The 24,432-nt window shown below is 40.9% G+C and overlaps 3 protein-coding genes across 5 annotated transcripts in view; 1 reads left to right on the forward strand and 2 right to left on the reverse strand.

The window, feature by feature from the left end:
• The first annotated feature begins 3,802 nt into the window (after nt 1-3,802).
• Nucleotides 3,803-24,432, forward strand: part of LOC115661554 (G-type lectin S-receptor-like serine/threonine-protein kinase At1g11330) — a 28,851-nt gene continuing 8,221 nt past the window's right edge. Inside the window, exons 1-4 of one of the 3 annotated variants that reach the window (XM_056303791.1) lie at nt 3,803-5,276; nt 5,616-5,720; nt 5,815-6,014; nt 6,106-6,357. In XM_056303791.1, the coding sequence (XP_056159766.1) occupies nt 4,019-5,008 (990 nt within the window). In that variant the 5' untranslated portion in view covers nt 3,803-4,018 and the 3' untranslated portion in view covers nt 5,009-5,276; nt 5,616-5,720; nt 5,815-6,014; nt 6,106-6,357. Of the gene's footprint in view, nt 5,277-5,615; nt 5,721-5,814; nt 6,015-6,105; nt 6,379-24,432 lie in introns of those variants that run through there. The other 2 variants (XM_030583801.2, XM_056303792.1) reach the window with 2 other exon arrangements.
• On the reverse strand, nt 6,424-9,989 carry LOC115661553 (50S ribosomal protein L15, chloroplastic-like). The gene is made up of 4 exons (XM_030583799.2): nt 9,860-9,989; nt 9,417-9,777; nt 7,271-7,422; nt 6,424-6,769 (listed from the first exon to the last, which is right to left on the reverse strand). Exons 1-4 carry the CDS (start codon nt 9,938-9,940, stop codon nt 6,551-6,553), a joined length of 813 nt encoding a protein of 270 aa, XP_030439659.1. The 5' UTR covers nt 9,941-9,989; the 3' UTR covers nt 6,424-6,550.
• LOC115665534 (G-type lectin S-receptor-like serine/threonine-protein kinase At1g11330) lies at nt 20,586-23,870 on the reverse strand. The gene is made up of 7 exons (XM_056303735.1): nt 22,564-23,870; nt 22,236-22,343; nt 21,944-22,143; nt 21,662-21,872; nt 21,212-21,449; nt 20,979-21,129; nt 20,586-20,894 (listed from the first exon to the last, which is right to left on the reverse strand). The coding sequence occupies exons 1-7, from the start codon at nt 23,861-23,863 to the stop codon at nt 20,586-20,588; spliced, it is 2,517 nt and encodes an 838-aa protein (XP_056159710.1). The 5' UTR covers nt 23,864-23,870.

The following is a 24,432-nucleotide window of genomic DNA, read 5'->3' on the forward strand; positions in this document are numbered from 1 at the left end:
GGTACCTTCACGGGGGCTGTAAGACTAAGGATAATTCATAGAGATCTAAAGGCAAGTGATATCCTCTTGGATGAAGAGCTCAATCCAAAATTTCAGACTTTGGAATGGCAAGGATCTTTAGAGGCAACGTAGATCAGCAAACACGCGAAGAGTCATGGGGACCTTGTTAGTACCTCTTTTACATTTTGAATTTCCTACCAGTTTTGTTTTCTACTCAGCATGTGGAATCTAAAAGTTAATGATGGAATGCAGTGGTTAATATGGTGCCTGAGTATGCAATGGAAGGGTGTTTTTCGGGAAAATCAGTTGTCCTTAGCTTTGGCATGTTATTACTGGAGATCATGAGTGGAAGACAGAACACCAGCTTTAACGACAAAGATCAATCCTTGAGTCTTCGAGGATTTTTAACCCGTTATTGATGTAGAACGGTGATTTGTTTCCAAACACTGACATTACAGTAGTAAATTGACTTCAGCTTCGTGCAGGCATGAAGTCGTGGAAGGAAGACAATGCTCTGGCACTAGCGGACCCAAAAATATCTGTTAGATGCTTTGAAAAAAGAAGTTTTAAGGTGCATAAATGTGGGTGGTCCTCTTTGCTCACGAGAATTTGTAAAATTTAGGCCGACCATTCCAACTGTCATTTCGATGCTCCAAAGCGAAATTGTGGATCTGCCTAGTCCGAACCAACCTGCCGTCACCAAGAGACATCTAATCCGGGACACAGATAGCTCCAAACCTACCTGCATTCATGGAGAGGCAAACAGCCATGGAGGTTCTATCAACCATGTTTCTCACCACTATTGTAGGCCGATAAGAGTGTTCTCGAGATGGACATTCTTGAAAACTTAGCTCAAAGCTGAACGTTTTCACATTTTGCAATCGGTTGTTATTTTTATTCAAAAGTACAATGTTTACTGTTCATTGGTTCTTTTTTTTTTTTTTTTCTAAATTATCTTTCTGCCAAAAGTATTAAAGCCAAAACAAGGAAAATTGAACAGGCCAACTTTTGTAAGTTGGTGACGGTTTGATGCTTATTGAGCATGTCAAGCATGAAGTGCAGGTGGACGGTGCTCTTGCAGATTAAGGTATTCTGAGCTGAATTCAGTTAATGTGAACAACATCCAGAATGTGTCGATGAAAGTTACTCAAGTCTAGCAGCAAGACCACCAAATTAGAACCACTTGCAAGTTGCAGCATGCATCACATCATGATCCACTTGGTAAAGATCTTCCGTTGCAAAGGTGGAGTAGGTCCCCGTTGCCATGGAAATTTGATAGATACAACAACTCCATCATCAAATTCACCAGGGCACGCCCAACATTAGATGTTGGTCGTGTCCAAAGTGGTGGTGGTGGGGGTAATGGCCTCAGAGCAGCAAAGATATGAGGTTTTCTGTACATATGTAGTAATGTCAAGGTGCAACGGCATCCTTACCATGAAAATTTAGTCATCAGTTTCATTGCAGGCGTAATATAAAGGTCTGCATACGCAAAAACACTCTGTTTTGGAAAAAAGAGTTAGCCAACTCTCTCTTTTCTCTTTGGCATGGACAAATCACTTGCCCATTTGAATCATTCCCAAATTAGAAACATTGGGGGTAAAGAAGAGAGTTGAAGCAGATTCTTCTTCATTGAATGGGACGGTATTATGAACTTTCCTTCTAGGACACTTTTTAGGGCCACAAAAAAGTGAGGGAAAGTGAAGTGCTAGGTGACAATGGCAGAGTGAAAAAAAAAATTTGAGTTTGTGATTTTCTTGATGTGAAATTGGAGGAAATGGACAATGTGAGTTGAGTATTTTGCCCTGACTAGTGGATGGAAATTGCACTTGGCAGCACCCATTATAAAAATCATTGAACTTAATATAAGACTTACTTAGTGTGATTACTAATATATTGAAATTTATTTTCCATTTGAAAAGTCACAAACCATACGTTAAGATTGTCAATTTTGTTAGGTTGAAAGTAGTTTTCCCTTAAAAAAATTATCAATCACTAGAAAAATTTACTAGTTAATCAAAATATACACAATTACATGAAAGGTTGCTCAACCTACATTAGTCCAAAAACGTTATAAAACCAATACTTTTTTCACATAAAAGTTATTGACCATCTACAGAATTTGTTGCTTACCTATAATTGTTATGAAAACTTACTAGTCCTGTCAAAAAATTTACTAAATTGTTACTTCTGATATGTTGAAAAATGTATCATTGCCGAAATTCATCAGTTATATAAAAAAAATAACTAGTGACTATAGATAGATAGGTAAATGCTTACTTTGTTAATATGAAAATCTCTTATTATATGCATGTATATATGTATATTGACTCTGTCCAAACAGCAAAATGAACAGAGCTTGGATAAGTAATCATTACGAGGGATTGTGGATGATAATTTTAAATACTTGAATAGAATTGATTCGCTTGCTTATCGAACAGGTCTATTACGACAACAACCGGCGATTCCGGGTCGGCCCTATCGAGCGAACCGGCCGGACCCCAAACCGTGCCCAACTCTGGGGACAACCTCTCAATTCCTTCTCACACAGCTTGGTTCGCACGTTGTCTCTCTGCTCGGGCGCCGAAAGGACATCGATGATTCAATTCGGAAGGCGTCCAAAAGGCAGAGTCCCCTCCGACACGTCCTTTCGTTCAACTTCCCCCGCCGTCCCCTCCTTCCTCGTCTCGTGCGAAGTAGATTGAGAGCGTTGCGACTGTGGCCATGTGACCTCGGTGCGGACTACTTGACCCACCACTGTCTTCGTCCCTCAGTCTCATCTCACGCAGCTCACGAGCTCTAACGAGTCACTGCAGACGTGACGTCCGGTCCTCGTCGTCCTCCTCCTCTCGCGCGTGGCCTGACAGGTGCAGCGGTGAGTGGAAGTTGGTGTGGGATTTGACTTTCGTAAACTTGAGTTGTCCGCAGCCTCTTGAGACGACGAATAGGTTGAGATAGAAAAAAGTACCAGCATTTGCGGTTTTAGTGGGAAAGTAGAGATATTTTGTGGTTCTTGAGGAAGAAAGAGTAATTTGGGCTCATGCAAGTTCAGCCATCAGATGGCAAAAGTAAATTCTTTTGCATTTCCAATAATCATTAATTAATGATGCTTAACAGAAATAACAAGCCTGTGACATAGTTCAGAGAAATTACTGACCGATTGACTAAAAGATGTCGACTTTGATAGAACGTATTAAATTTGGTTGCTCGAGGTCGTAATGCATTAAATTGTGATGATGCACGTATTGGCTCGCCATGAAAGTTTCAAATGTTTTGAATTATAGAGAAACCAAAAAAATTTGGGCATGAATTTTTAAGGGACCAATTTTATCGAGTCACGAGTTAATGAGGAATTCTTAAGAGTGTATTTGAAATGACTTTTTCTCCCTTACATTGTTTTTTTTTTTTTCAAATTTTGTGAAAAATCATATGGTTTTACAAGAGTTCAAATGTTAATATCCATATACTATATGAAATTTGCGACGCACGATACTTCAAATGAAATTTAAGACGCTAAGCAGAAAATGAAAGTCGACTGAACATAGCCTAAGAATCTCATGACCAAGAACAAGAGAATTGTTTATATGAAGAACAAGTGGCTGGAGTGAAGACGGTAGAGATCCAATATGCAACGCCTGTGCTAAATAGTCGAGACCACAATCTTGAACTCTGCGAAGAGCTGTGGGGCCATTTGCTAGGAAAATCAGATTCTTCGATACCGCTTTCTTCATGGTGCTCCGTAAGTCCTTTAACCGGGGACTGTGCAGTGACACTTAGGCCATGTGGGTATCTCTTGTAGTGGGAAACCGCCATCACCTTCAACCACTAGGCCGTCCTCTGCAAAATTCTGATTTTCATCTTCTGTCCTCAAATTCACTTGCGGCTGGTGGTTTTCTTGGCACTTTCTCTATCATAGCCAGTAGTGCTGCGGCAGCGTGCCATGTTATAGTTTGAGGAGGAAGGATTCAAGTTGTCATCATGATATTTCTGGGAAAAGTAAGATTGTTCTCTCTTTCTGATGTCTCATTATGTTGCAAAATTTTGCATTGGAGGAGATGTCATCACAGCAACTGAGTATATCAAGGACCCTGGAAGCATAACATCAAGTGGAGGTGTCTACAGAATGGGGTTCTTTAGCCCGAACGGTTCTGCAAATCGCTATGTGGGGATTTGGTACAATAATGTTCCTAAATCTAATGTTCTCTGGGTAGCGAACAGGGAGAATCCGATTTTAGACTCTTCTGGTGTTGTGACGATATCCGATGATGGTAATCTTGTGGTCATAAATGGAAAGAGGGAATTAGTTTGGTCATCAATTGTTTCCAACTCTGTAGCCGATGCAGAAGCTCAGTTGTTAGATTCTGGGAATCTTGTCTTGCTCAAACAGAGCTCTAACTCTAGTGCAAATGCTGCAGAGACTCTTTGGGAAAGTTTCCAGCACATGACCGATTCGTTCTTAGCGAAAATGAAGCTCAGCACTAACTCAAAAACAAATGAGAAGCAGGCACTAACATCTTGGAGAAGCCCTTCTGATCCATCAATTGGAAGCTTCTCAGCGAATCTTGATCCACGAAACATTCCTGAACTTTTCATTTGGAACGGCAGTTCTCTTTATTGGCGGAGTGGCCCATGGAATGGTAATATATACATTGGAGTACCTAAGATGCAATCAGTCTATATTGATGGGTATAGCCTGGTCGACGATCATGAAGGAACAGTCTATCTGACCTACAGTTTTGCTGAGGCGTCTTATTTGTCATACTTGTTATTGGAATCAAATGGGGAATTGGTGCAACCATATTTGGATCAGAATAGCAGTTCCTGGGGTATTGTTTGGTCATCTCGAGTGAGCGATTGTGATGTCTATGGCCAGTGCGAACCGTTTGGAATCTGCGATGCCGAGAAATCACCAATTTGTAGCTGCTTGAGAGGCTTTGAGCCTAAAAACTTTGAGGAATGGAGCAGAGGAAATTGGTCCAGTGGATGCATCCGGACATCATTGTTGTAGTGCAATGGAACTACAAATGGTAGCAGTACAGCCGGCAAAAAGGATGGATTTTTAAAGCTGGAACTGATGAAAGTGCTAAATTCTGGATATTTTTTTTCTACTCTTGAAGATGTTTGCCGAGGAAATTGCTCAATTAATTGTTCGTGTGTAGCATATGCATATGACTCTGGTGTCGGCTGCACGCACTGGAGAGGAGACTTAATTGACCTACAGAAGTTCTCCGATGGAGGAACAACTCTTTACGTTCGGCTGGCCCACTCAGAACTTGGTAAATTAACTTTACTCTTAGATGATGGTTCTTATCAATTTGGTAAAACAGCTTATGTTTAGATGGATCAATACCTTCAGCTTGACTCATTCTTCAAAACTTGGCGGTTTTTATTAACAAACCAACACACGTGCACATGCGCACGCTCAAATATAGGCTCGGGCAGGGTCTAATATGGAGCCCTGATAAAGGAGCAGATTTTGCATATCTTCTTGACTACGACCAAGTCTCCTTATTAGCTATAAAACAAGTGTTCCAAAATGATTCGTTTAGTAGTTGTTTACTAGCAGCATCAACATAATCTGAGGCATCAGTTTATGTCTCCGTTCTGATCTCCAGATGAAAAGAGACATCTGATAGAAATCATAGCAACTATAGTCATCATAGGGACACTCATTGTCATCATCACAATATGGTTTGCCAGGAGGAAGGCGAAAAAACGAGGTAACGAGTAATGCAGGTGTTGAATCTTGGAATTGCCAATAAATATCTGAGTTTGCATGGATTAAACAACAAACGTTGTTTGCTCGATCAGCAGTAAAGGAAAGCAAGGCAAAACATTTGTCCGGTGGAGAAGCCCCTTTAGTGGTTTCTAATGAAAAAATGCTTGGAGAGAACTTGAGCAGAGTTGAATTCCAGGAGTTTGTGAAATTTAAAATTGAAGAATTGGCCGCAGCAACAGAAAACTTTGGTGAGGCCAATAAGCTTGGAGGGGGTGGTTTCGGGCCAGTATATAAGGTATAATTATTCATGTAGAGTTACGTATTATCTATGTAGGTGTGTGTGCACACGTGTTTGTTTTAGTAGCTCATTTAGTCCCTGTGTACAGGGGAGACTACCAAATGGTCAGGAAATAGCAATCAAGAGGCTATCAAGAGCCTCAGGACAAAGGCAGCAGGAATTTATGAACGAAATGGTGGTCATTTGTAAGGTCCAACATCGGAATCTTGTCAGACTTCTCGGATGCTGTGTTGAAGGAGATGAGAAAATGTTAATCTATGAATTCATGCCAAAAAAGAGTCTAGACACATTTCTTTTTGGTAATATTTCGCTTATTATAATGTTGCCTCAAACTATCATTTATACCATATTTTACCGGTAAAAAAGCTACAGGAAAAAAAGCTTAATTAGCACCTTTCTAGTGCTGAACTAAACTAATGGGAATGAATCAGGGATACTATAAGAGACGCAACTTAAACATAAGAGCTAGAAGAGCAACTAGACACAGAGGAGAGAGGGGCCAAAAAATGAACACCTCGAAACTTTGAAATGGCTCACGAAGAAGGTTTTGATGCGGCAGATGCAGCCTTTTTCTTGGCAAAGTATTCTTCGGCACGTGCCAAGTTCTTGGCAACAGAAGGCTTAACCCACTTCTTTCGGCCAGGCATGATAGTGAGGGAACAGCCAGCAGCCTCGAGCTTCTCTTTCGCTGCCGCTGAAAAGGCACGGGCCTTTACATTTAACTTGACACTTAGTTCACCGTCTCCTAAAATCTGAAAGTGTGGTAACAACCAAACAGTTCACAACAGTTCGAGAAAACTTACAAGAAGACAAGCTCCACTTGTTGCTGCCCTAAAAATAGGGAAATAAAGGACTTTCTTACCATTCTTCTACAAAGCTAGAAGAACACAAGCATTACGTGATAAGCGCATATTATGATTAGAGAAGGCAATATTAAATGGATTCAACTTGCAAGCACTGACGACAATGATAAATCCACTTATATGCTTATGTTGGAAAAAGGGGGAATACAAGTTCCATTAAGCAGATATAGGGAGCAAGCATATGCTTCTGAATGAAATCTAGAAGATGGAGACATCATTGACAAAATCTTGAGGCCTAAGTGCTACAAAATGACCCTTAAAAAGGCCCCCACTAAGGGTAGAAGTGTTGCTCTAAAGGGGAAAAAGAAAAAGGCGATGCACCAAAGAAGAGCAGGGACAACCTTTATATGACTGTGGCAACACTTTAACCATACCCAGGCATGTTCATACCTTCAAAGGGAGTTTCCTTTCTCTTCCAGATGGGTTAATCAGACCCTCACTCTTTAAAGTCTCTAGAGACACCTCATCTCCTTCTTGAAATCCAGCTGCTTCAATGTGCTTTAGATTGACAGGAACATACTTAGGTAATCCCGCATGCATGCCTTGCCAGTAAAACAAAGAAACAAAAGGTCTCAGCAATTACATTGTATGAAGTATAATTAGGCACATGAGACGTAGAGACATTTTTGCCCACACAAAGCAAAGATCTTCTCTTCTAAAAAACCTGTGCCACTAGAATTTTCAACTGACGGAACAAACATAAGGCTGAACAGCAAAACGAGAGAACTGGTATACCACCATGTGCCTACACCTATATTTACACCACTCATTCCAATTTGTAGGTAAACTAAAAATTTCAGGGGAGATATGACTGCTGGCCCCTTGACATTTCCCACCATCTTTTGTTTATTGGTCATTGGTTCTTAAAGCTGTAGTTATTGCATATCAAGGATTCTCCCAAATGATGTACCACAATTAATATACATATAATGGCATCTTGTATGAATAAATTCATTCTGGTAACTCAGAAGTCTTGTATTCTAGATTGCCCTTACTCTGGATGACTCTTACTTAACTATTTCTATTAGGCGTGTCCATGAAATATTAGTGGTGCCAAGATCAAAGAGAGCAAGGAAGCATGGCTCCTTGACAATGATGGGACACCCACAAATCAGATTAGTGTTACATAAAAGCACTCATTACAGAAACCACAAGATTTGATTTAAAAGAGTGAACAATGTACCCTGTAAGGGTGGAAACAAGATTCGTTGATCATTCTCAAGATATACTTAAAAAGATAAATACTTGCTCAAAAACAGACATTAACTATATGACATGCGAGTGTAAAACACTATCAAGAAGACTTGCTGTTGTCCAACTTCTTGAGGATTTAGTATGCCTTGCCAATATCCTTGCTTCCATCAGAAATTTAACCAACAGGATATTTAAGCATGATCTGTCCCAAAATCACATGCACACCACTTAGGGTGGCATCATATTTTGCTTTTGGTAACTACCAACTAAAGTAGAAATAAAATGGAGACATTTGGTTAGAAATAGGGTCAAGATAACCCATGACTAGGCCAAACCATCAATGAAAAACTTCTGAATGAGCGTGATCGAACGTGACAAACTACCTTGGCTAGACTGCAATATCCAGGAAAAAAGGATCTGAAAGCTTTTTTTTATGGAGTTGTGTGAAGTCATCTCAACGTTCCATGTCTGATGCTGATTAAATGCAGCATGATCACAAACCTTAATGTGACAGGCAGCTTAAAATGACCAGAGACTAGTCCTTGTTGCAATAGATTTAATTTTTCTTTCTGCTTGCAGCTTTGTAGTAGAGCACTTTACCATGAAGTCTGTAATAGATAAACTATAAAGTAGCATGGGCAGTGTCGAAACAGTCAAAATCACGGTAAACTAGTCAGCTCAACCAGCTTCAGCTAGAAATAACTGGGACTCGGAATATACACATGGTAAAGCCCTTCTTGTTGAACCTATATCTCAAGGTGCAAAACTGAAAAATCCCAATGATCTCCACTACCCCCAATTTATTCGCTTTAACATAACTACTAAAAATTGCGTAACTACAGACCAAAAAAACAAAAACAATTGCATAACTGAGTAGCATGGACATGGAAAAAGCAATTGCTTTCTAAGCATATCTAAATAAAAAAGATGAAAGAGCCTTTTCTTTTTCTGTAGACCAAGCTAGAGAAAGAACAATTTACAAGAGATAATGCTTAAAACATGCATTTTTAACAATTCTACACCAATTCACAAGTTTGCTAGATCTGCACCAAAGCCAAGAGAGCAAAACAGAAAAAAGGTCCTAAAGATTAAACCCCCGATATTGCTTGTTCCTTCTTCACAGAATCATTTCTTCAAACAACTTCCAGACACTCATGGTCCCCAACTTTTTGCATGATCCTTGATCATGACATCCACCACCCACTACATTAACGTTATATCAACAAACCTCAACATATGCCCATCCGACAAAGAAACATCATTCCATCCCAAAATCGGACAAATACCGAGATATCTAAATCGCGACCGAACAAGGCAACAAGAAACAGGCACGGTTCATTACCTCCCGCAATGCCGCGCAATTTAGGGAGACGCCGGTAGAGCGGCATTTGACCACCCTCAAAGCCCTTCATGACGCCCGGTCCCGACCGGGACTTCTGACCCCTCATCCCGAACCCGCAGCTCGCTCCTTGACCCGCCGAGATACCCCTCCCCTTCCTCTTGGCCTTCTTCCTGGACCCAGGCTGGGGTCCCAAGTTGTCCAGCCTAAACCGGACGGGGTCGGAGGACGACGGCGCCGCGGCCGGCGGCGGAGACGCCTTGCCACTGATGACGAGCGGGGGCTTTTGCTGCTGTCCCCTCTTCAGCTGAAGCTTCGGAAGTGGGAACAAACAGGGTCTCGCTCTCAAGCTGCTGGGGTCGCCCTGCGAGGTGAAAGATTGAGGAGTTTGCTTCCAACAGTGAGAAGAGGGTCATCGTGCCCGAGAGAGAAGAGAGAGAGCGTACCTTGAATGAGGAAGAGGGATGACTGGAGACGAGGGCGAGCCTCGTAAACGAAGTCGAAGGAAGAGACAGAAGAGACGCCATGGGCGATTGTGAGCTGGAGACGGGGGTGTAAAGCCTCGCTCTGTTATCAGAACATCATGTCCTCCTAAATAGGGGTGTCAAAACCAAACACAATACCCGAACCGAAACACGAACCGACCCGACCCAAACACGAGATTTTCTTATTGGGTCGGGTTAGATCTCAACTTGTTTGGGTAACAATAAAAAGATTTGGGTATTGTTTGGATCTATTGGGCTCGGGTACCCAAGCCCAACCCAAACAATAACCCAAACTGTTCCCGATGGTTCTTGATGGCTTCGATAGACAGAAATGGCCAATTGGCCCAACTCTAGTATGGGCAATTCTTCCATAGATTGAAACCCTAACATCTCTCTTCCACTTTTCTCTCTCACGCTCTTTGCCTTTTCTGCAGTCTCTCCTCCATCCAGTCCAAGTCCGACGGCAATCGCACCAAGGCCGTCGACATGACCGGCCCCGGCGACGCCGCGGTGCAGGGGAGCGGCCGCAGCGGCGAGGGGAACAGGGGCGGGGGCTATGGTGGCAGGTCCTCGTCGGAGAAGGCGGCGTCCGCGGCATCGGCGCTGGGCTCGTGGTCCCGCCGAGGGGAGACCTCGAGGGAATGCTAGGCGGACATGAGATCCCGGGATCACCGAATATCGAGGGAATGGATCAGGGACTCCTTGGATGGCGGGATCTGTAGAGCTACGGCGGCGGACAACGGCCGCCACCGCCACCGCCCCCACGCCGTACTCCTTATCGCACAACACGGCCTGAGCCGGGGGCGAGTTCACCATCCTCTCCAACAGATGCCGCATCGTCCACCTCCCCAACATTTCGCCGCTACCGACGTCGTTGTCCGTCGGGCAACGAGGAGGGAAATACGGGGTCTGCTGCGGCTGCGGCGACTCGCGGGGCACGAGCTGAACAGCGCTCTTCACCAGCTGTTGTAGGTACACCACCTGCTTGTAGGCCTGCTCCAGCGTGGCGAGTGTGTCCATCTTTCTTTCTCCCTGCGGCATCACCAGCTGCTGGCGGCGGCGGCGGGTGCGAGGGCTGCGGTTGGAGCATTTCGAGGGAGCGGAGGAGGTCGGAGAGGCGGTGGAGGGGGAAGCAGAGGGTCGAGTCGTCGGCGAGCGAGAGGGAGTCAAACGGGGACGAAGCGGGAGCGAAGTCGGGGAAGCAGTGAGGGGGTTCTTGCTTGGGCATCTTGAGAGGGGACGGCGAGTATCGAAACAAGAGAATTCATTGTTTGAAACACAACCCGACCCGACCTGACCCGGCCTGATCGTGCGGTGATATCTTGTTCGGGTCTTGTTTCAGGTCGGGTCGAACACACATGGTCAATATTTCGGGTCGGGTCGGGTATCATGAAAACCCGACCCGATCCGACCCGTTGACACCTCTACTCCTAACAGATAAGATGCAGAGCGAGAGCGAGAAAGTGTGAGAGAGAAAACGAAAAAGAAATGGAAAATGGCATAAACAGTCTTAAACTTTGACCAAATATGTAATTTAATTTATAATTTTTTAATTATTTAATATAATTTCTAAACTTTAATTTAATGAATGATATAGTTCCTGAACTATAAATATGTGCTCTTTCTGGGTTGATGTTTGCTGGATCGAACAGGGATTCATTCTTGTTCTTCTTGAAAGATAAATATGTGCTCTTTCTGAGTTGATGTTTGTGTGTAGAAAGTTCCTGTCCACAGAAACAGATCGGAGTTAAAACCTAGAACCCGTCGATTGGGAAAGGGCAAAACAAAACAGAACCTTTGTAAATCACATCAGTTAATTTGGATGGCGTGCAATAGATGCCGGCAGTTTCAAGATCAAGATCTGGTCCGCGAGTTATGTCCAATTAATTACTTAATTTCGCGATAAAGAACTCGAGAGAGCATCTTGACTCCGATCCAGAAAAGACAAACAGAAAAAGAACAACCACAACGCTGGAATAATCGACAGGTTCGAATTTTTCCCCAAAAAATTCTCTTAGGAACCGATGGAACCGGCGAAATTAGCCCGATTCCATGGAGGGCCCATCACAAACAAAACGGGGCGAGAGCAAAGCTACTGGATTTGTGCCTTGCCGGCATGGATCTGGCAACATAGGGTCCCGGAAATGAAGCTAAAACAAGAAAAAAACAAAAAAACAAAACTTGGTCGCTTTTAAAGATGAATTTCAGGCAGGTGAAGAAAATGAAGGAGCCGCTTCGCATATCCCCCCAAATCTCAGCTCAGATATCAAGATCTGCCAATTGAAGAATCCGAACGTACTAATTATCAAGAAGAAACACACAAGATGACCCGTCAAAGCCCCCAAACATCTTAGAAGCGAAAGCTTCTTCCTTTCAAACACAAACCACCCGCAAGAGAAAGAGAGGGAGGGAGAGAAAGACAGAGAGAGAGAGAGAGTACCTGAGCTAAGGGGGGTGTTAGGCAGGAGGCACAAAGAAGGGCCATGTAGGAGAGGCACGGTTCAACTTATAGAGGAGGAGGAGGAGGGTGGGTTTGATGGCGAGAGAGAGAGAGAGAGAGGAGCGAGAAGAAGAAGAAGAACAAGAGAATCCGCAAGAAAGAAAAATAATATGGAGAGAGAGAGAGAGAAGCAAAAGCGTTCTCGTGTGATTGGGCAACAGCGATGACAGAGGAGCGAGAGAGAGAGAGAAAAGGGGAAGTCCTGCAAATGCAAGGCTGCAACGTCTCCGTCTCCGTCTCCGTCTCAGTCCCACAGTCTCTCTCTCGCCGCAACTAAGGGCATTTGGTAACGCTTTTATTTCTGAAAACAATTTTTTTTTTAAATAAATTTTTTTTATTTTTATTTTTTGTAAAAGTTTCTGAGCAAAATAATACGTTTGGTAACTGTACAAAATTTATAGTCCTAATTTTTTACATTCAAATCTATATCTTTTATTTAACTATAAGTACAAGTTATAAGTGAAAAAAATCAATAAACATGGTTTATTGGTTTGTCTAATCCTTTTTAGGGGTTTAAAACCCATTTTAATCCCTAAACTAAGGAATATTCAAAAATACCACTTGGGCACCTAAAAAATTTAAATTTCACTCAAAGTGGGTGGCCACAGGTATTCTAAGCCATTATGTGAATTTTTTTATATTTTTTTGGGGTAAAATTTATTAAAATATTTTACTTTCCCTAAATCTGTTTCTTTTTATTTTTCCGAAAAATTTTTATGAAATTTTTTTAATTTTTTCAATTTCGGAATTTTGCAAATATTTAAGGGTTTTCTGAGTTTTTCTGATTTTTATGGATTTTCTGAGAATTTTTCTGATTTATATGAATTTTGGGAATTTTTTAATTTTCTAATTTTTTATGGGATTTTTCTGAAATTTTTCTAATTTTTATGAATTTTCGGAATTTTTTTAATTTATTCTAAACCATTGTGTGAATTTTTTATTTTTTATTTTTTTTGGGGAAAAGTTTATTAAAACTTTTTACTTTCCCGAAATCTGTCTCTTTTTAATTTCCAGAAAGCTTTTTATGAATTTTTTTTTAATTTTTTCAATTTCGGAATTTTGCAAATTTTTATGGGCTTTCTGAGTTTTTCTGATTTTTATGGATTTTTTGAGAATTTTTTTGATTTTTATGAATTTTTGGAATTTTTTTAATTTTTTTAATTTTTTTATTATTTCCGCCGAGAATGGACCGGACCGTTGCTTTGAGACGGTTTGCAGACGACGGAGGATGGAGGAGGAGCTGAGGTCGCGGCTTGAGGACCGGACCTTTCTATTTCTATTTCTATTTCTGGGAACAAAGAAGTAGATTTTTTCTACTTTTTATTTCTGCTCTAAATATATTTCTTGGCCACTTTTCTATTTCAGGAAATAAAAAAATAAAATGCGTTACCAAATGGATTTCTGTTCTTTTTTTTGTTCTAGGGAACAGAAAAATAGAGAAATAGAAGTGTTACCAAACGGGCCTTTATTGACTGCTTTTCCGCTGACTTCTTCCTTCCCTCACGTGACTGCTGCTGTTTCTGCTGAACCCATATTGTTGCTGACTTGCTGCTGCTTCTGTTGCTGCTTCACTGCTGCTGCTGCCCATGCCTTTGACTCTCACCCACTCCTCTCTCTCTTCTTCTTCTTCTTCTTTTCTTTTCCTTCTTGGCAGCTGCTGCTTCTTCGTGTGTTCTGTTTCTGCTCCTCTGCTGCTGCTGCTTCTTCTTCTTGTTTCGCTCCTCATTTTCAGCCCGCCAGACCAGCCCTTTCTCACCGGAAACAGCCACGCCGAGAGCCGCTCCACCCCGTCACCAAACCACCGCCACCGCAGCTCCCCTCTGGCCGAGCAGCATCGCCCAGACGCGCCCCACAGCCCCCGTCGCCGGCTGTTTTCCAGCCAAGTTTCTGGCTTCATCGCTCGCCGGTTGCACCCACTTGTCCGCTGCCGTCCCAGCCACCAAGACGCCACCACCAACCACCATTTCGTCCCCGGTTCAGCACTCAAGCAGCGCCGAACAGCCGCCCACAGACGGCTGGTTTCTACTGGAACGCCAACTTCGTCGTCCGTCGTCCGTCCCCGCCGTTGCAGCTGCTGGTCCGCTGCTGTCCAGCCACCTAGCCGACACCACCGGTCACCATTTCACGCCCGGAATAGCCCCCAAGCAGCCCCGACCAGCCACCACAGCAGCCGCTCCTTCGCCGAGCCCGGATCGCCGCCGTTCGTCGCTTGTAATGCAAAACCGGAGCCGCCACGAGCGAGCTCGCGTCGTCGCCGTCATTCTCGTGTTAACGTCATCATTAAACAAGTAAGTTAACCCCCAATCTCTCGTTTAGGGTGTTAAACTTGCTTAGGGCAGTTTAGTTTAAGTTTATGGCTAGTTAAGTGGGATTATGAGGTAGGTTATCAGAAAGTCCGATAAGCTATGATTATTTGGTGTGATAGGCTATTGTTGGGTTTGCGATAAGCTATCGCGTATTTGTTAATAAGTGATCAATTATTTTATTATTATTGATTATTTTATTAAATATATTAATTTTCGGAATTAAATATTAATATTTTATTATTAAAAATATATTAAAATAATATTAAAAATAATTATTTTCCGAAATTAAATATGAATATTTGAATGATTTTTAATAGTAAATTGTGATTTTTATGCTTGAATTATGATGCTTATGCTAAGAATTATCGTGTTAATTAATTAGTATAGCTAAATGATTATAATAACTATTTTCAAGAAAGGATTTCGAGTTTTCGAAAATGAATATTTGTCATCGCTATGTCTACAAAATGAATTTGATGTCTTGAGAAAGAAAGCATGTTTGAAATGAGATTTACAAATTGATTGACTGTTTGCATGTGTGACCACTTGGTTTGTTATGCGGCATTGTGTGAGCACTATTCATAGACGCGTGGGCTAATTGAAAAGATAATAATTGGTTGGAATGCTTGTGTGCTCGTGTGGTCACACGTCGAAGCCGTCTTGCTGTAAATCGCTTGACGATGCCCGATTTATCGAGATCTGCTGCAGATCACGCTCGATTTTATCAGATGCCTAGAGATTATCTGGATAGCCGATACTCCGGATGCCGAATCGCGGCCCGATGGCAAATTCGATGCTCCTTACGGGATACCATTTTACTGTAGATCGTTTGATGTTGTCGTATTGGAATGCTGTTTTACTGTAGATCGTTTGACGTAGCCGTGCCCGACGGGGCGGGACGGAGCCCCGTTATGCCGGAAGATAGCCATCTTGCTGCAGATTGCTTGATGTGTAGTGGCCCCGAGGGGGCGTAATAAGTGGAATACGTGTGATGCATAGTGCGTGATTATGTGATAGAAATTGCTAGGCATGGTATGGGACGTGCCTAAGTGGATTCTGTCTTATAATTGAGACACGCGCGCCTGTGATGCATTGATGCATGGGAAATCTATTTAAATGCTTCGAGTATGTGACATGTTCATTTCATCGAGTGTGCCAAGGCGAGGTAAGGATGGTTGTGGTTGTTTAATGATGTTGCTGTTGATGCTGTATTGCCTGGTTAGGGACCCCCGAGGCGAGTTGGCCTCCTAAGCGGGGCTTAGGCCGTTAACTTATTGAGATTTTATCTCATTTGTTGTTGTTAAACCTTTTTCAGGACCTTAGCATGTCGTTGCTCCCTATGCGGTTTGGAGTACCGTAGTTTTTGGTTGGTCCTTGAGGGTTAGGCCTGAAAGCTGATCTTTTGGATGGAGTAGATTAACCCTAGCCTTTATCTTTTGCTGGCTTTTTGTGGAAACGCCCGAAGTGGGCTTGTAAGTATGTTCCCAGGGTTAATCGATAAAAAAAAATGGCTTTTGTTATGACTGGTTTTCCTCTGCTATCCCTGATTTGATTATTGTCTGGGGTTTGTCGTGTTGGTTATCGTTTCCGCTTGCGTAATTCAAAGATAAAAAGAAAAGGGTCGGCGACGAGTCCTAGTCGTCGCATCATAACGACCATAGCGGGATGTTGCGTGTCCGTAGGGTTCAGGGCGTGACATGATTAGTCCCTAATTTATATGCAATTAAACCCTAAATGGTTAGCCAAAATTTAGGTGTCAATACAATCCCACAAAAAATTCGAGATTTTCACATTAAGAAAGTAAGCATCTACCTATTTGTCTATACTCATTAGTAATTCTATTATGTAACTAGTGAATTTCAATAACAATACATTCTTCAACATATTAGAAGTAACTACTTATTTTGACATGATTAGTAAGTTTTCATAACAATGTATGGTTAAGCAACGATTTTTCTGTAGATGATTAATATATTTTATGTGAAAAAAGTATCGGTAATATTAAGTTTTTGAACTATGTAGGGTTGAGTAACTTTTCATGTAATTGTGTATATTTTAGTTAATTAGTAACTTTTTCGAGTGACTAATCATTTTTTAAGGAAAATTGTTTTCAACCTAACAAAATTAGCAATCTTAACGCATGGTTAGTGACTTTTCAAATGGAAAATAAATTTCAATTTATTAGTGATCACACTAAGTAAGTCTTATATTAAGTTCAATGATTTTTCACAAGAGAAGGTTATTTTCACATCTTTTAAGCTATTACAAACCAGTGGAAAATTACTTTTCAACCTGTTGAATAAGTGGGATTATCTTATAAAAGAAAAAAATAAGTTGGATTAATTCAAATTAAAGTTGTCTATGTTAAACACCATACACTTTGTTATTTCTTTTTGTCTCAATCCGACCCAAAATTCCATCTTCGGATTCTGATTGTCCTAGATTTGATGGGTGCTTGCCAGGTGCACTTTCCATGGACTAGTCAGGTCAAAATACTCAACTCACATTGTCCATTTCCCCCAATTTCACATCAAGAAAATCACAAACTCATTTTCATTTTCACTCTGCCATTGTCACCTATCACTTCACTTTCCCTCACTTTTTTGTGGCCCTCAGAAGTGTCTTAGAAAGAAAGGTCATGGTACTGTCCCCACTCAATGAAGAAGAATCTGCTTACAACTCTCTTCTTTACCCCCAATGTTTCTAATTTGGGGGTGATTCAAATGGGCAAGTGACTTGTGCATGCCAAAGAGAAAAGAGAGAGTTCGTTAACTATTTTCGCCAAAACTGAGTATTTGTGCGTATACAAACATTTATATTTTGCTGGCAATCAGATTGATGAGTAAAATTTCATGATAAGGATGCCGTTGCCCTTGACATTACTAGATACGTGCACAAAACCTCACATCTTCGCCACTCTAATGCCATTATCCCCACCACCAACATCTAATGTCGGGTGTGCGCTCATGAATTTGATGATGGAGTTGTTGTAGCTATCAATTTTCCATGGCAACCGGGACCTACTCCACCTTTGGCACTGAGATCTTTACCAAGTGGATCATGTCGTGATGGCTGCTGCAACTTGCAAGTGGTTCTATATTGGTGTTGCTGCTAGACTTGAGTGACTTTTATCGACGCATTCTGGCTGTTGTTCATATTAACTGAATCTAGCTCAGCATACCTTAATCTGCGAGAGCACTGCTCCAACAGGCACTTCATGCTTAATAAGCACCAAACCATCACCTACTTAATAAAAGTTGGCCTGTTCAATTTTCCTGGTTTTGGCTTTAAAACAATTGGCAGAAAGATTATTTGAGAGACATAAGAACCAATGAATAGTAAACATTGTACTTTTGAATAAAAATAACAACAGATTGCAAAATTCGATAAAACGTTCAGCTTTGAGCTAATTTTTCAAGAATGTCCATCTCGAGAACACTCCTCGTCGCCCTACAACAGTGATGATTAACATGGTTGATAAAACCTCCATCCGGGCTCGGTTCCAAGAATGGTTGGTACATTCTTTTTTAGGATTTACGGTTTATGGAGTACTTTGTAAATTTTTTATTTTTAGAAAAATACATGTCTTGCAGTTGTAAAGCGAATGATCACAGAGACAGAAACAAGCTTTTATTGTGGTAACTTTGTCGATGCTCTTAGCCACCCAATGATAAGTTCTTTGCATAGTCATAGACAATATCAATTTATCTAATGATAAATGCATTAAAAGTCTTAAAACTTGTCGAAAAGTGCACTCGAGTCCTAAAATTTTCAAAAAATGCAATCAAGTCTTAAAATTTAAAAAAATCCAATCAATGGAAGGACTTGATTGGATGGGTAGGACAAATACTCAATGCCAACCGAAAGAGGTTACGATACCATTGTTAACTTTTGGTGTTAATGTGCAAGTGCGTGTATGTGAGGAATCTTTTCATGGCAAAAGATCAACAAGGAGATAAGGAAATAAAATTTTATTAGGTAATTTGTATAGTACAAGCGAGAGTGGAGGAGCATTCTTTTTTCCAGTTGGTTGCATGTACACCTAAAGACCGCAAGCCTCACCTATTTATAGGCACATTTCCACAGGCTCTTTATGCAAATATCTTTGATTTTGTTAGAGATTGTTTCTTGTTTTTTTTAAACTGGGCCACAACCTTCTTTACTAGTCTACAACCTTGTACAGTCCACTGACACTTAGGGCCTGCTTGGTAATGCTCCAGATTCTCTGATTTTCTGTTCTTTTGTTCCCTAGAATAAAAAAATAAAAATAGAAATCCGTTCGGTAATGTCAGTCAATTTTTTTGTTCCCCATAACAAAAAAGTGATCAGGGAATGAATTTGGAATAGAATCAAAAAGTAAAAAAAAAGCTGCTTCTTGATTCTGGAAACAAGAATCAGAAATATAAGAGATTTTTTTTTTCTTTTTCTTCTTTCCTGGTCGGCGAGGGCGTCGCGGCCCTCACCGGCCATAGGCGAGGGCAAGGGTAGGCGAGGTCGCCTAGGCCGCGAGCGTCGAGGGCCACCCTTGCCCAGGCCACGAGGGTCCAGCTCTCGCCGGCAACCCGGCCATGGCCAAGAAGGAGAAGAAGAAAAAAAAAAGAAAAAAAAGAGAAAGAAATATTAAAATATTTTAAAATATTATTAATAAAAAGAAATTTTGTGCAGTTACAAAACACATTTATGTTTTTTTCTATTCCAAGAATGGAAATTTTGGGCCGTTATCAAACGCCTTCAAATGCTTAGAAATTGTTTCTAGAAACAGAATAAAAAAAAATCATTTCTTAGCAGAAATTGTTTCCGGGAATAAAATGGTTACCAAACAAGCCCTTATAAGTCTAGAAGATTGTTGTAGGCTTCACCGGACGAGCTTAGATTTTTGGAAAATTGATGAGATTTTAACAAAAACATCAATACCAAGATTCCTCTAGTCCAATGCCCTTATGAAATAAGTTTAAAGACAAAAATGTAAGCTTACTTCTTTATCAAACAGATGTGGTTCTGCTATTACATTGTAAGCACTGATAATGCCAGAGTAAAATGCCAAACCATGCAAGAATGTAAAGAACTTTGGTGACATTTTTTATGCGAATGTAGTTCTTAATAATTTATGATTACAATCAATCATTGGGTGCCTGTTTTCTAGTAACTGTAACATAAGGTTGTTAGCTCAAATTTCATGCGAAATCCAGTACTTCACAGCTGACAAATTGTATTGTCTAATGAACTTGGATTCATCCTCCTGCATCGAGTTGGGCCAAGAAGGATAAATTACTGATAGGAAAACAAAAAGAACAAGATTAATAATGAATAAGAATATGATACTCTATTGTCCGTAGCGTTAAAACTTAAGTTATGAACGTTACGGAGTCAATTAATCTAAGAATGAGGGGTATGTAGATATTGTTCACAAAATGATAACAGGAGTACTGTGAGGTAGGGTTTCGGCGTGGGGATGCTTTGAGTTCGGGTATGGTTTTAGTCATGTTGTGTCTCGTGTTGCATTTGGCAAGGTGTTGTGCTGGCCTTGATAATGGCTGAATCTATTTTAAAATCTGCCCTTGCAATTGCTAGAAATTTCAAATCATTACATATTTGACATTTTAACCCTGAGAAGAAAATTCTGTAATATTTTTGACTACGAAATGGCTGATGCCATTAAAAAGATGGTACATTACTGTTTGATCTTGTCCAGCACTATTCCACAAATCACATTCAGCTTCAAACTCTTCATCACTAGTGCGATCTCCCTCATTTACACATAAAATAATGATCAACAACTGGATGTACATGAATATACATGATATTTCAAGATTACACCACTAACGGTCACTGCAATTGCGAGATGAAGTTTCAGAATGATGTCATTTCAAGAAGTCTCATGTCATCGGCCTTCAACAGTGGTAAAAGTCATATTGTTGGCAGAATATTTCTTCTGGCTTTGTTCAGAGGAATCCTGGTCTCGGTTTATTTCCCTCTCAGTGAATGCAGGTTGCTTTGGACTCGGAAGATCAACAATTTCACTGTTAAGCATTGAAATGACAGTTGAAATGGTAGGCCTATCTTTTTCAAGTTCTTGGGTGCAAAGTAGGCCCACTTTTGTGCACCTCAAAACCTCAACTTCAAAGCAATTGATAGACATTTTTGGATCCGCTAATGCTAAAGCATTGTCTTCCTTCCACAGTTTCCATGCCTGCATAAAAATTCATCAAGTCAACTAACAATGGGAACGAGTACCTATGTAAATGAGTACAGTTCTCTGTTAGCAACAGCTCACAAATCCTAGAAGGCTCAAGCATTGATCTTCCTCAGTAAAGCCAGTGTTCCGTCTTCCACTTATGATCTCCAATAATAACACACCAAAGCCATAGATGTCAGATTTTTCTGAAAATCGCCCTTCCATTGCATATTCTGGAGCCATGTAACCGCTGGATTCCGTCAAATATTTTAAAAAATTCTCAAGCTTAGTAGAAAACAAAGTATGAACTTCAAAATGTAAGAGGTACTAACTAGGTTCCAACAACTCTTCGTGTATTCGCCTGGTCTTCGCTGCCCCCAAATATCCGGGCTATACCAAAGTCAGAAATTTTTGGATTGAGCTTTTCATCCAAAAGAATGTTGCTTGCTTTCAGATCTCTATGAATTATTCTTAACCTAGAATCCCTGTGAAGATAGAGTAGGCCTCGACAAATTCCATCAATGATGTTGAATCTTCTTCTCCAATCCAAAATTTCTGGTTTGAGCGGGTCTGGATAGACAATATGAATAAATTGCCGTCAATCTGCATTGCTTTTGCAACCGGAAAAGAGAGACATGAACAAAAGGAAATCCCAATGCAAGCAGAAAATGTATATATAGGTATGCTTCAATAATATTTGAATGGCTAATATTACAAGTGAGACATTCTAACAAAGTGGGATTCAATGGTAGATTGAGGCATTATGGAGAAAGTAAACCAACCGAAGAGAAATGCATCCAGACTCTTGTTTGGCATGAACTCATAAATGAGTATTTTCTCTTCTTCTTCAACACAGCATCCGAGGAGTCTAACGAGATTTCTGTGTTGAACTTTTGAAATGACCACCATTTCATTCATGAATTCCTTCAGCCCTTGTCCCGAGGTTCTTGATAATCTTTTGACTGCTATTTCTTGTCCATTTAACAGTCTCCCCTGTATAAGAGGACTGAATGTGAGCTGCGGAAATGTAAAAATTATGTCACCGAACTGTTCATAGACATTACCCAATATACGGTACCAAAACCACCCCGACCAAGCTTATTGATGTTACTGAAGTTGCTTGTTGCCGCAACTAATGCTTCAAATTTATACAGCACAAGCTCCTGGAGATTAACTTTGGCCAAGTTCTCTCCAAACTTGGTTTCATCAGAAACCATTAAAGATGGTTCTCCATCGGAAAAGTGCATTTCCATGCTTTTCTTAACTGTTGATTGAGAATATTTAGTAATTTAATCCGTGCAAACACGTAAACAATTAATCAGCATAGAAGGATCTGAGAGCTGTAAAACTCGTTACCTCCTTGTTTTTTCACCTTCTTCCAAGCAAAGCACAGTGCAATAACAAGAATGATTGTTCCCGTAACAGCTGTAGCTGCAACAATAGTTCTCAGATTTGTTTTTTCATCTGCAGATCAAATGGCAACATAAACTGGTATCTCAGATAATGTCAATTCAGCAAGTGAGAACTAAACGAAAGTCTTCTTGGATCACTTTTCTTATACCCATATACAGCGCCCAGCCCCGCCGCACACCCCCCACCCCCCCGCAAAAAAAAGAAAAAGAAAAAGAAAAAGAAGAAGAACTATCTATACATTAACTATGATTTGAGACTAATGTGAACTTACTAAGGTCTGTGTGAGCTAGACGAAGGTAAACATCTGTTCCTCCAATGGAGAACTTCTGTAGGTCAAGTAGGTCTCCACTCCAGTGCATGCAACCAATGCCAGGGTCATAGGCATATGCCACACATGAACAATTAGTTAAGCACAGTGCTGGGCAGGCAGCTTCAATAGGAGAAGTCCAAACTGCAAAGTCTGGCACTTTCACTTTCTTCAGCTTAAAAAATCCGTCCTCTTTGCCTGCTTTACTGCTATTATTTGTACTACCAGTGCATTGCAATAACGTTTTCCTGACGCATCCACTGGACCAATTCCCTCTGCTCCATTCCTCATTATGTTCAGGCTCAAAACCTCTCAAGCAGCTGCAAATTGGTGATTTCTTGGGATTGCAGAGGGCGAAAGGCCCACACTTGCCATAAACATCACAATTGGTCACCCGAGATGACCAAACAATCTCCCAGATATTCCCATCACGATCCCAAGACGGCTGTACTATATCACCACTTGATTTCAGTAAAATGTAAGACAGGATAGGCCTCTTAGCATAACTGAAGGTGACATAGACAGTTCCTTCCTTATCATCAACAAGGTTAAATCCATAGAGATAGACCGATTCCATGCCCTGCACTCCAATAAAAGTCTCACCATTCCATGGACCACTCCGCCAATATGGTTCGGTGCCATTCCAAGTAAAAACTTGTGGAATGTTCATTGAATCTAGACTCACCGAGAAGCTTCCAATTGATGGATCAGAAGGGCATTTCCAAGATGTTAGTGTCTGCTTCTCATTTGTTCTTGAGTTAGTGCTGAGCTTCATTTTCTCTAAGAATGAATCGGTCATGTGCTGGAAACTTTCCCAGAGAGTCTCTGCATCATTTGCACTAGAATTAGAGCTCTGTTTGAGCAAGACAAGGTTCCCAGAATCCGACAACTGAGCTTTTGCATCGGTTATAGAGTTGGAAACATTTGATGACCAAACTAATTCCCTCTTTCCATTCATGACCACAAGATTACCATCATCAGATATCGTCACGACACCAGAAGAGTCTAAAATCGGATTCTCCCTGTTCGCTACCCACAGAACATAATATGTAGGAACATTATTGTACCAAATCCCCACATAGCGATTTGCAGAACCATTAGGGCTAAAGAATCCCATTCTGTAGAGACCTCCACTTGATGTTATACTTCCAGGGTCTTGGATATACTCAGTTGCTGTGATGACATCTCCTCCAATGCAAATTTTAACAACATAATGAGACATCAGAAAGAGAGAGAAAAATCTTGCTTTTCCCAGAAATATCATGATGACAACTTGAATCCTTCCTCCTCAGCAACAACCTATAACACGGCACGCCGCCGAAGCACTACTGGCAATGGTAGAGTAAGTGCCAAGCAAGACGAGTCGCAAGTGAATTTGGGGACAGAAGATGAAAATCAGAATTCTGGTGAGGAAGGCCTAGTGGTTGAAGGTGATGGCGGTCCACATGGCCTAATTATCATTTGCATAGTCCCTGGCTAAATGGACTTAAGGAGCCCCATGAAGAAAGCGGCATTGAAGAAGCTCATTTTTCTAGCTAAATGGCCCCACAGTTTTTCGCAGAGTTTAAACCTGTGGTCTCTACTATTCAGCATCGGTGTTGCATATTGGATCTCTATTATCTTCACTTGAACCACTTGTTCTTCACTTCAATAAATTTCTTGTTCTTGGTCATGAGATTGCTAAGATATGTTCAGTCGACTTTCACTTTCTGCTTAGCGTCTTAAATTCATTTGAAGTATTGAGTATCTCGAATTTCATAAAGTACAAGGATATTAGCATTTGAACTCATGTAAAATCATATGATTTTTCACAAATTATTCATAGAAAAAAAA

The sequence above is a fragment of the Syzygium oleosum genome, unplaced genomic scaffold, assembly GCF_021117445.2.
Source record: "Syzygium oleosum isolate NSW1041296 unplaced genomic scaffold, Sole_v2.1 Sole_v2.29, whole genome shotgun sequence".
Lineage (NCBI taxonomy): Eukaryota > Viridiplantae > Streptophyta > Magnoliopsida > Myrtales > Myrtaceae > Syzygium > Syzygium oleosum.

What these genes read in the sequence shown, in the direction of transcription:
- LOC115665534 (XM_056303735.1), bottom strand. Translation starts at nt 23,863, where the DNA reads ATGATATTTCTGGGAAAAGCAAGATTTTTCTCTCTCTTTCTGATGTCT. An exon ending in TCTGGATGCATTTCTCTTCG is followed by an intron (nt 21,450 to 21,661) that starts GTTGGTTTACTT and finishes TTGTCTATCCAG; the next exon opens with ACCCGCTCAAACCAGAAATT. An exon ending in CGAAGAGTTGTTGGAACCTA is followed by an intron (nt 21,130 to 21,211) that starts GTTAGTACCTCT and finishes GACGGAATCCAG; the next exon opens with CGGTTACATGGCTCCAGAAT.
- LOC115661553 (XM_030583799.2), bottom strand. Translation starts at nt 9,940, where the DNA reads ATGGCGTCTCTTCTGTCTCTTCCTTCGACTTCGTTTACGAGGCTCGCC. An exon ending in ATCCCTCTTCCTCATTCAAG is followed by an intron (nt 9,778 to 9,859) that starts GTACGCTCTCTC and finishes TTCACCTCGCAG; the next exon opens with GGCGACCCCAGCAGCTTGAG. An exon ending in ATTGCGCGGCATTGCGGGAG is followed by an intron (nt 7,423 to 9,416) that starts GTAATGAACCGT and finishes TTTACTGGCAAG; the next exon opens with GCATGCATGCGGGATTACCT.